General features: G+C 40.2%; 1 protein-coding gene across 3 annotated transcripts; it reads right to left on the bottom strand.

Annotated features, from left to right (window-relative positions):
- Positions 1–209: 209 nt before the first annotated feature.
- On the bottom strand, positions 210–11,617 carry zfyve21 (zinc finger, FYVE domain containing 21). Of its 3 annotated transcripts, none has more exons than XM_030391583.1 (8): positions 11,428–11,617; positions 8,679–8,729; positions 7,849–8,017; positions 6,464–6,539; positions 6,003–6,094; positions 5,719–5,772; positions 3,681–3,811; positions 210–3,589 (listed from the first exon to the last, which is right to left on the bottom strand). In XM_030391583.1, the coding sequence occupies exons 1-8, from the start codon at positions 11,551–11,553 to the stop codon at positions 3,554–3,556; spliced, it is 735 nt and encodes a 244-aa protein (XP_030247443.1). In that variant the 5' UTR covers positions 11,554–11,617; the 3' UTR covers positions 210–3,553. The 3 variants fall into 3 exon arrangements, with proteins under 3 accessions (XP_030247443.1, XP_030247445.1, XP_030247444.1); XM_030391585.1 differs by lacking the exon at positions 11,428–11,617 and adding an exon at positions 10,156–10,296; XM_030391584.1 differs by lacking the exon at positions 5,719–5,772.
- Positions 11,618–12,052: the final 435 nt, after the last annotated feature.

The raw sequence follows: 12,052 nt of genomic DNA, 5'->3' as shown, positions 1-12,052 counted from the left end.
AACTTTGACTTTGCTTGTTTTGATGCACAGATCAGCTTCTAGTTGCTTTGTGTAAGAAAAAGCAAATGTTTCTAACCGTTATTTACCAAAAGTTCTTGTTTCTTTAGATGCACAAACAGTAAAATACTAAATAAAATCAACAATTGACATCAGCTGGACTTCATTAAAAAGATGTTCCGGTTCCCGAATGACACAAACGACACCACAGATTGTATAAACACTTGATTTTATTCTCAACAGAATAATCCAACAAAGGGGTGTAGTAGAGTATCTTCAGCGTAATAAATGCAGCGGAGGGATATAAAGGATGTAATCAAGGCATAAAGTGCGGATACAAACACTGGCTGAGTCGTGACTTGGTGACGATCACACGTAATTCAGACGAACGACACGAAAACTCGACGTTCACTTATAAAAACAGGACGATCAGAGACGGCTGCACGGAGAATCCAACAGTCTTTACTCAGATTAACTCACTTAAAGGATCGTTTTTGTTATGAAATCCAGAACTAATGTGTGTTTTTTTAACAAATCTGGAAGAATTAAAGATTATTATAGTCTACCGACTGTGCAGCCGTCTCATCCGTCGTCACAACAAACAGCTCTACAATGGAAGAACAGTGTCGTTGGTGTGAACGTACAAAAACAAAAAAACACCTCGAAGACAACAAAAACCTCTCCGTCCTCCTCCGTCTCGAAACCAGAACGACAACTTGTGATTTTGTTTTTTTAATTCTTAGGTGAGCAGCGTATAAAAATAAAACTTTATGTCACAAAGTGAAGTGGAGGCGGCGAACACGACAACTTTAATCACAAGAAAACGTCGACGATCGACCCGTTTCTGTGCTCCGTTTGAACCACCTGAGGTTTCTTTCTTCGAGCTGCGAAAAAACAGGGAAGACTCACAGATGTCTCTAATCATCGTGGAGCCAAATCGTACTTGGTAATATCAGCGAAATATAGTGTCAACGACTGGAGAGAATCGAGGTCAAGCATGCAAAGTCTTCTCTCAGGGTCCGCTGAAGAGTGTAAGAGGACGCCGAGTCGAGACTTCTGCGTCACAAATCTTTAAATTCACAAAAACACTTCACGCTTCTGCGAAATAATAAAAGTGTTAAAGAGAAACACATCTTAAGTTTGTTATTAAAACCCAACAGCGCCACAAATTCACTTCATTTTCCTTCAAGTTACAAGACTTAACGAATGAGCTCGAAGGGAAATCAGGGACTCGTGGGAACTTTAACGACATTGGGAAGCAACACGGCGTCACATACTTGGATCAGGGCTAAATTAGAAATGTTAAAATGTCAGAAACCTTTTTTAACGCGGTAAACGTCGATCAGGAGATTATATTCACTCAACACTTCCTTACTTTTTTTCAACAATAGGTCCTCGGAAGCACAACTAACTACCTGCAAAAACTGACGAACCAAACCAGAAGCGGACAGCGTTTGGTTGATGGAAGGAGGCGATTCCACGTCTCCGGACAGCGAGAAGAATATAAAATAAAGTAAAATAAAATAAAAAGGGGGAGAAGACGACTGCGTTTAGGTCCGACAGGAAGGATAAAAGGAATTACCGTTTACAAATGTTACAAAAAACTATACGTCATACTTCAGCTGTGTACGAACACGCCTCGTGTTAAAGTAGGAAGAGTAAACAAAATAGCTTATACAAAACCTCAATACATGAAACTACATTTAAAGCATTTATCTGTGTGTGTGTGTGTGTTAATGCTTCACTAGAATCAGTGAATAGTCTGTAGTTTCCTTAGACGACGACGACGTCTAAAGATTTAAATCTTGCAGCAGAGAGCAGAGTTATTAAAACAATCCACAGAGAAGGAACAGAAACACGTCGCCTGGACTCTCAAAAGAAAAAATCTGACAGTTTTGTTTACGTGTGAATAAAATCTGTGATGTTCTTTGCATTTCAGGAAAAGTATTCTTCATCCTGTGAGTGTATAAAATGCTCTCTGAGGCTCTTCGGATGTTTTTAGTCCTGTGAGAATCTGTTACCGCAGCAAGACGACTTTAAACTAAACGTAAACGCGGCGGCTGAAGAACGAACAGACGCAGCCGGAGATGAAACATCGCTGAGATTATTTTAAATTACACCAAAGTGGCCGTGAAATGCAAAGAACATCACACACAGCTGCTTTTCCGTCTGTGTTAAAGGGTTTTATGGTGGATTTATCTTTTAAAGGAACAGTTCACCTCAAAAATGACAACCGCTCCGTTCCACAAAACTTTTCTGGAGCTTCACATCAAAACAGCCGCCAACGTGTTGTTCAAACGCTCGGAGAGATAAAAAGCAAAACAACTTCTTTTTGGCGTTCATGTTCTTCAAAGTCAGAAGAATGATTTCCTAATGTGGGGAAATGGGAACATCCACGGTGCACCTGAATGCAGCATTACGCTGGTCTCAGTCGTGACTTGGTTTCGATTTAGAGATTATTGATTTACACCCTCGACACTAAAACTCTTCAGACGAGGCGCATGCTAACGCTGCTAGCTTTCTGGCTACTGAACAGTGAAGATTTGGGCTTAAAAGGGTGTAAAAAACATCTTTAAAATTCAGTTTGGGATCTCAGTCCTTCAGCAGACTTGGATTAATCCAGACGGGCTGTATGGAGCCATTTCATTTTTTTATTTGGTCTCCAGCTTCTTCTGTTGTTTAGAAGAAAGCTGCAACGATGTTTTGCTGTGAAGCTCCAGAAATGTTTTGTCGACTACAAACTTGAGTAAATGAATTCAAATTTTTGGGCGAACTGTTCCTTTAACTTTCTTTCTCTGGAAGTTCTGAGTTCAACCATCAGATATCCGTCCTGCTGCAGCGAGACGTTCGGTCTCTACTTGGTGCCGTTCAGCTGACGTCTGTGGAAGAAGTGTCGGCAAAATGACAAATTAAAAAAAAAGCAAAAACGTCCCTACAGGGATCCGTAAAGTGTCTCATCGCTTCTTCCAGAAAATAAAATTCAAAAAGTATAAAAGTACTGTGTTGCCACGGAAACAGCTGTGCCTGTATCTGAAGGTTTACTGCATCTCTGACGGTATGAAAAACGGTTTCACGGATGTTAAAATGTCAAACTTCAATTTCTGTTACGATACAAAAAAACGTCTCGCAGGATCACGTGGCAAAAAATTTAAATAAATCTTAACAATCCTCAAATGTGAGAGAGAAAATGAACCGTGTTTAAAAGAAGGAGCCTCCGACAATCGACAGGTGCTAACTCGTGTCGGGAAGCTTCCAAAAGTATTAAATCATAAAGATTAAAGATGTAAAATGTAAAAAAAAAAAATTAGAAGGACAATCAGCCTACGGGTGGTAAACATGGTGTACAAAGTACGAGTTATAGAGGTAATAAATTGTTTTTGTTTTATAGAAACGTTTCTTGCAGAAGTTACCGTGATAAGAACTGGTATCAAGAACTGACGAGGGATCAGACGGATTAAGCAGAATCGGAACTGGCGTTAATAAAAAATCCAAACGGACCCCAGAGAGAGTCGGGGTACGAAACACTTGGGTGTGTGCTGCCCGGACGTTCGGTCCGTCACTGGTCCCGAGCTTCATACAGCAGTTTGGCCGCCTGACGGACAAACATAAAGAACACGTGAATCCAGGAACTCTTTAATAATAAATGTTTGTGCAGCGACAGAACGGGCGTCTGGTCGTCGTACCTTGTGCATTGCAGCCAGCCACAACGACGCCACCTTCTTGTCGTCCGCCGCCTCCATGCGGAGCTGCTGGGCGTCCTGCGAGCCCATCGGCTTGTAGTGGAGCAGCATGCCGCTGGCCCGCGACGTCCCGCCTGAACACAAACACACTCAGTAAGTAAAGAAAACGTCTGATGATACAGAAGATTCACTTCTTCAGTTCAGACTGGACGACTAAATCTGTTACTTCACTTGAAAGTTTCCTCACTAAGACTTTGGAAAACAAGTTTAAGACGTTTGACACACTCGATTATCCAGGACTGTAAATTCATTAAAAACAGCTGCAGGTTGTTTAAAGGGATATTCCGGTGTAAGTTTAATCCATGGTCTAAATCACCGTGAAACTGTGTTAGACTCCCTCTCAAGAGATCAAGTTAGCAGACCGCTAATTTACGGAGTTTTATCAACCTCAGAAACGACCGCACGACAACAATACACTGCAGTAAATGGATCCAAATATAAACCGCCACCAAAAAGCCACAAATAATGCTCAGAACAGCACCAAACTTCAGCAACAGTACAAATAGGGTCTCAGCACATAGTCCGGGGCATCTAACCTCCGCTAGCTTAGCTGGATTTCTATTGTGAAGCTAAAAACAGATTTCAACTCTCCTCCATCAGCTTCCGGGTCGGGTAAGTCCCGACGCGACGATTACCGAGTGCGGTTAGAAATGCTCAGTTCCGTTCTTTTCCCTGTCCGCTCTCGATAATAACTGTTATAAACTGGCAGGTAAGACACATATGAACTTTGATTGCTTTTCCATGGAGTCATAATCATACATTTTCATCCATGAGCCGCGGAACTCTACTGCACTCGGTAATCGACTCGTCGGGACTTCCCGTCAACAGGAAGCTGCTGCAGAAGAGTGGTAAATTTAGTCAGCTTTTCAGTAGAAATCCAGCTAAGCTAGCGGAGGTTAGATGCCCCGGACTATGTGCTGAGACCCTATTTGTACTGTTGCTGAAGTTTGGTGCTGTTCTGAGCATTATTTGTGGCTTTTTGGTGGCGGTTTATATTTGGATCCATTTACTGCAGTGTATTGTTGTCGTGCGGTCGTTTCTGAGGTTGATAAAACTCCGTAAATTAGCGGTCTGCTAGCTTGATCTCTCGAGAGGGAGTCTAACACAGTTTCACGGTGTGTTAGACCATGGATAAAACTTACACCGGAATATCCCTTTAATGAAATCACAAACACGAGGTTCAATGTTAGAGGGAAGAGGTTTTACAGTTACATCTCCCGTCACGTTCCTGCAGCTGCATTGGATCAAACTTCTGAACAGTCTCGACAACATCAAATACGGAAGTACAATAAATGATGAGTGCATGCACAAGCGAGATGTCAGAAACACACACTGACAACATGAAGCATCACGTGACGATGAAGAGTTCACACCAAGTAAATCACGTCATGAGAAGATGATGTGAGACACACACATGCAGGAAAACACGACCGTCCCGAAAAGCAACAACATCCTGTTTTGGTTTAAGGCAAGTGTTGGCTGCAGTCTGCCTAATAAATGTGTCATGAAGTCAAATGAATATTAAAATATCAATGATCAAGTATTTACTATTAGAAGTAATTTATTCTTCGTTTGTAGTCGGGGAAATACTTCTTCTTAGTCTCAAAATTGTGATTTTCTGATTTCAAATTGGGCCATTTGATTATTAAGTTTAGGAACGTCTGATTAGAGGAACAGATGACTGGTTGCTCTATAAAATCCATCACAGATCACATATGTGTCAAAACAAGAAGGTTAACCAGACGCTCCGAATATAAGAAACAAACAACAACTTCACTGGTGAAGGAACTAAAACTGTGGCAGATTAAAAAGGACAACATATTTCCTCTGATGTCGTGGAGGAGAAGCAGAAAGTCACACGTTGTTTGTTGTTGTCAGGATGTTTTTGGGACTCAGAGACGTAAAAACACACAGAATCACTGGTTTCATTCTCAGGCAGCTTCATGCACGCAGATGAAAACACTGGAGACAAAACGCTAACCTTCAGAGATATACTGACTGTCCAGCAGACTGGTGTAAGTGTGAATGTCATTCTCTGAGGCCAGAAGAAGAAGAAGAAGCAGAAGAAGAAGACACAGAAGAAGAAGACGAACAAGAAGAGGAGCCAGGACAGAGAGAGGTTGTTAGTGTTGGATTAGAAAAAACAGAACAGGTTTAATTGTTAGTCTCTCAGGAGGTTTGAGGATCCAGTTCAACAGTAAACAACAGAAACAAGCTGTAAATTTGGACTTTAAATGTGATTCATTAGCAGTTTGTGCGTCTCACCTCCTGGACTCGTCCCGTCTGTCAGAATCTGCATGCTGGAGATCCGAGACAACTCAACCTCGAAGTGACTTTCACCGTCCAGGAACAGATACCTGATGATTTATACACCAGTAAATAAATAAATATGTATATCTGTATCAGTTTGTGATGTTTGTGATGGATTTTAACCATCGACCGACTGATACTGACTGATACAATTCACTCAGTATTGTGACGACAGGAATATTATTCATTATATTTCAGTTTCCTCTGAGATACTAAGGTAGTAAATATTTACATTTGCTGCTCTTGAAACGAGAAGTTATATTTAAAACTTCACGTCTGCTCCTGTTCTGATTTTAGTCTTTTTTTAAAAAGCAATGAGTACAATAATCGTATAAGTAAGTGCAGCAGCATCGATAAACTCCTTACAGCAGGATACTCATCCTTTTGATTGGAGACGTGACATTTAAAACGCTCACCTGTGGTTGTTGGAGAGGCGACACGTCATAGTTTCAGACTTCTCTGAGGTTCCCAGAGTGACGACGAAGGAGCCGCCTGCAAACACAAAAACACAAAAAAGTCCAAATCTGATGAAGAGAAAAGAAAAGAAGAAGTTTTTAATCCTGAAGACGGTTTAACAGTTGAAATACTTAAGAAACGGGATTCTCACACTTATATTTCATTTCAGTTTCTTCCACACTGAAGGACAAACAGACGTGGAAATGTCACAGAGAGATTTTCTGTGTTGCATCATCTTTTGTGAGCTGTGCCGAGCGATCGATCATCAATAATACAGCGTGAGGCCGCGGCACGCTGCAGGCAGTCAGCCGGTCGACCCCCCAGCAGCTCCGGGCCGCTGATGGATTTTTCATTAAGAGGCCGAGTGCTGCTGCTGCTGCTGCTGTGTATTTATAGCCACGCACTGACCCACACTCAACAACAACACAATGGATTATCAGGACACGCTGATAGATTATAAAAGAGAGGATTTCTACTGTAGTTCTGCTTCCTGTACACGGTGACGTGAGAGGCTGCAACACTGAGTCACTGAGGAGCTCCAAACGGCTAAATCTGATAATAAACATGCATGAAACTGAATTAAATCAGACCTTTAAATAAGAGAAGAAGATCTGAGACGATCAGGAAATAAATCAATTAGTCAAAACTGAAGTTAAGCAGCAAACAGCAGATGATTCATAGTTTCAGTCCTTCAGATCGTTCCTCAACTAAAACAACTTAATTTTGAATATCTGAACGTCATTTTGGACACAAGGAAGTTAAAATAAAAGATTTTCTGACAATTAATAAACTAGCTGAGAAAAGAATCTGCTGATTATTTGGCTTATCATCATTTGCAGACCGAGAGCAATTAAAAAACATAATTAAAGGAAGGAAAATGAGCACAAATCTCCAAATTCTGCTCTCGATCACTGCTGTGTTGTGCCATTAACCTCCAGAGCTGCAACCATTAATCGATTAGTGGTCAATTATTGAATAAATCTACACCTATTTCCATAATCAATGAATCACTTTCAGTTATTTTTTAAGAAAATAAATACATTTTCTGATTCAAGCTTTTTAATTATGATATTTTTTAGTCCTCTGTGACATTTTTCACAATTTTCTGACGTTTTTCTGACAAACTAATCGTTTCATTGAGCAAATAATCAACAGATTACGCAACAGTGAAAGTAATTGATAGTTGCAGTCCAGCGACTTAACCCCTGAAGTTCTGCATTTGTACTGAATGTATAGTGAAGTAAAAGGTGTTTTAGGGACGAGGAAGTCGAGGTAAAAGCTGGAAAATGTAAATAACATGGACCTTCCAACTCTGACAGGAGGTTAGAATATAAGAACTTCTCACCTCCGAGCAGAACTTTGAGCTGTTTGTCGTAGAACTCCATCTCCTTCTGAGAGACGAGGCTGCACTCGGCACATTGTCGCACCGGATCCACGAAACACATGCGAGGCAGCACGACCTTCTTACTGCAGCACTTATCACAGAAACACCGACCGCACCGCCGGCAGTGATGCTGCAGGAGACAAGACACACGGAAAAAAACATCAACAACTGACAGGACAATGAGTAAAAAATATGTAGGTGGTTTATTTAAAGGAGAATCTGTGCTGCGATGTGAGCAAAAGGAAACGGAAATCACTTAATCTTGTAAAGAATCACTGACACAGAAACACTGAGGTCAGCTGGTGTCTAAAAATCATGAGGACAGCAGTTTTTAAAAAGGCCAGGAAATAAAATCACTTTCAACACATCTCAATCTGCACAGACGAGCCGAGAAGTGACTCAGACGACACAGACTTCTTATTTTAGCTTGAACCAAACAGAGTTTGTACGTAAAGTAAAGCAGTCAGTGTATTTAAAGTCTCCTGTGCTGATTTTACTGTACACATAAAGTATTTTCTCGCAAGTATGCAGAGAAATCGGAGCCAAGCAACAGACGCACATTGTTATTATGTCAGTGAGCAGCGTCAGCACAGAGGCCTCAGTGTGTCTCCACGCCAAAACAAACCAACAGTAGCCAAAGTGTGGAAAAAAACATCGACTCGTGTTTCACTGCAGACGAAATGAAGCCTGAGATTCTTCAGTTTCTACGTGTCGCTCTTCTGCTCACTCAGAGGCAGAGACGGCCGTGATGTGTTGACGTGTTGTCGTGCAGCAACAAAAACAACACAGACCTTTCTTTTGATGAAGTCGAACTTGGTGTCACACTGCATACATCTCGGGCACTGGAAGATGAGGGAAGAGGAAAAACAGGATGTTACACAACGTGCTGAGCTCGGTGGATTCGAGCGCAGCAGCCGCTCGAAAAGTGGACTGACAGATACTTCTTTTTATTTCTTAATACTGTAGATTTCCTACAATAAATCATCTTTAAATGTCCAGAAATCTCAAAGATATTAAGTTTACAATTACGGAGGACAAGGACACAAGAAGGCAATTTTAGACTCTTTGCTGCAGGTTAACTTTGTGCTCATTCACAAATAAATTCATTTTTTAACAAGTTGTTTTGTTTCTGCATGTTTTTACTTATTTGTTGAGTAACTGTTCTGTGATTCAATCTTCTTTCCCTTCGTTTTTACTTGTGGATGACTCTGTTTTGACGTGTTTTTGTTATGTTGCAAGCCAAATTTTCCCACATGCACAAATCCTCACTCCAGTACATTCCCGTTTTGTTGTTTTACACAATGAAATTAAAAAGTTGCATTCTGAATCTTAAATCAAAGAGGTGTTGTTGTTCTAAGTTAATTATGCAAAACTGATGTCTGTAATTTGCCCCAAAACCCCCAAAAGACTGTTTACAACCACAGGAGACTATGAAAAACAACAAATATTAACATTTGAGGAATTAAAAACACTTGTTTTTTGACCATTTTGCTTATAAAATTATGAATGCACCATCAGAATAGCTGCAGATTAACTGTCTGCTGATTTACAGATGAATCTGACACTAGTCGTTTCAGCTCCATCTGTTTTCTGAGTTACTGACACATGTTGTCTTTCGTTTCTCCAGAAGGATGACTCTGTATTGACGTGGTTTTTCTATGTTGCAAGCCAAATTTCCTCCCCGACAGGACAGAAAACAAACTGACCAGATCTGAAACATACACAAATCTTCACTTTGGGATCTGAAATAAACAGACTGAATGCTGCAGAAAAGATTGTTTACAGCCTTTTTTAGTCATTTCTGAGACTGTTTTGCAGGATAATTGCTTGTCATGAAGTGTTTTCCAAGTTTGGTATTATTGATTGCACTTCAAGTTTTGCTAACACTGTTTACAACCCATCATAATCATCCCCTTTCCCCTTGTTTACACATTAAGCAGAAGATAAATGATTAACTCTGCTGGCTGTAGTTCAATGTCAGTCTGAACAAAGTGCCTCTGTGAGCTGCCTCAGCTAATCACTTAAACAGACAGTTGCTGTTTGTCCTCCTGCTGCAGTTTTACACTGACACAAACAGAAAAAGTCACGTCGACAGGCTTTTAACTGAACAGCTAGCTTAGAAGCTCCTGCAGCTAGCTTAAAAAGACAACTACGTGTGGACGTAGATGTCGGCTAGCACCCAGAACAACCGGATGTGTTATCACTTTAACCATCTCTGGTGAAGTTAAACTTCATAACTGCGCCTAACAGCCAGTTCCAGCTCTTAACCTGCGGGTTGTTTTGTTAGCAGGCTTCTGTAGCTGCCAGGCTCGCCGCGTCAGCCTGCAACGCCCAGTCCGGAGGCTAACTGCCATGTCCAGAGCTGCTGAAGCTAGCAACAGTTAGCATGTAAGCCACCGGAAGTGAGGAGACTGTAGCTAGAAAATAAGAGCACTAAACCTAGACATCAACATAAGTAATTCAGTGCACTTAACTGCATATTGTGAGGTATTTGCACATCACCTGTATTTTTCCATGTTCTGCAATTCAGGTTTTTACTTTTTAAAGGAAATATTGTCATTTTACTTCACATTGTAAAATCAACTTTAAAGTTTAAGACATCTTTAAGGTTAATAACACATAATATTATCAACTAGCTAACAAATTATTGTGTCTTATTATGAATTAAGCTACAAATCAATATATTTAGTGATAAAATGTCTTTTGCCGCCAGCAAGATTCATACTCAAGTCTTTTTTTGTGGAGCCGCGACCAAACACATTGAGCTCTATTAGTTTATTGTCTAATAATGTATTGTATTTCATGGGTATCTTATGTGTTTTCTCATATAAACTCTTTTTCTGAAAAGCAACTGCACCTGTAAAATATATGTAATGGATTACAATACTTATCTCTGGAAGAGAGTAAAGTAAAAGTATTAAATATCACATGAAAGAAGAACTCATGCTGTCCTATATTTATAATGCATTGGTACATTTGTGCCGTTGTCTCCTTTTAACTATTTAGTTGAAGTATTATCAGCATATTTAATTATCAAAAAATAGTATTTTCTTTCAACAGGATACCAAAAATGTTGCTTTATTTGCAACATTTTTGTCTTACTAATTTTTCTAATGGAGTTTCATTGATCAAAATTCACAAGTGACATTAACATAAACAGTGTGTGAAAAAGTAAGCTTTTATTAAACTTCAATAATTGTAATCTAATGCCTTAAATGATATGAGTGAAGCTAACTAGCTATATTAGCCACAAAATATATTGTTAAAAAGTATTGAAACACTTTAAAGCTCTTAGAATTGGTTCTGACCGACTTCAAACACAAACAGGTGCCAATTAAAGTTTAATTAAAATTATACTTTCATTATAATTTAGGCCTTTTAGCTTCTAAAGATGAAGTTGATGTGATTGTCGAAGAGCGCCTTTATTTTGACAACATCGACCGGATACGCTAAGGTTAGCATGCTAGCTAGCTTCCCGCTGGTGTCCGCTGCTCTTGTAGCTTCCCGCTGTCAAACAAATCCAACACCGCCTCGGCTCACCTCTTTATCCGGGACCCACTGCGGCTCGTCCAGGGAGAAGGGGCTGTTGAAGGCGCCGTTCTCCGGCACCATGCGGAGGCCGCTCGGGCTCCGGACGAGCTTCTTCCCGTCAGGCACTGCAGACATTTTGCTTTAGCAGCTGTTTCTCCTCTCTGTACAGTAGAGACCAACTCCTGGCTGGACACACCCTCCCACGGTGAGTGACAGGCCGATCAGCCAATCAGCGCACTGGGAGGATGTCACATGGTGCGTTCAGGGGTGTATTGATTTTACAGCTTCCATGAAAACACAGGCTCAAGGAGGGAATACTGAGATTTCCTTTGTTTCTGACTGTTGATACTCATCACAATTCAGTCATATGTTTATTAATTTATTTTTCTGAGTAGCTTAGACGGTTTATTATGTGTTCATACTAATAACACAATGTTAACAGCTGTGTGAAGCTCCCTTGTCTGCTACAAAAATATCATATTCATAAATAAAGAACAATAAACAATGTTAACTTCATTTTTGTTTTTGTTTTGGAAATGCAATAAAAATTTAATGAAATGCAACAGTACATCACCATTATAATATCGGACTACATGAGTACATGAATTGTAATAATCTAAAAATCACAAAGAGG

The sequence above is a fragment of the Sparus aurata genome, chromosome 16 (assembly GCF_900880675.1).
Source record: "Sparus aurata chromosome 16, fSpaAur1.1, whole genome shotgun sequence".
Taxonomy (NCBI): domain Eukaryota; kingdom Metazoa; phylum Chordata; class Actinopteri; order Spariformes; family Sparidae; genus Sparus; species Sparus aurata.
This window is presented reverse-complemented; position numbering and strand designations above follow the sequence as displayed.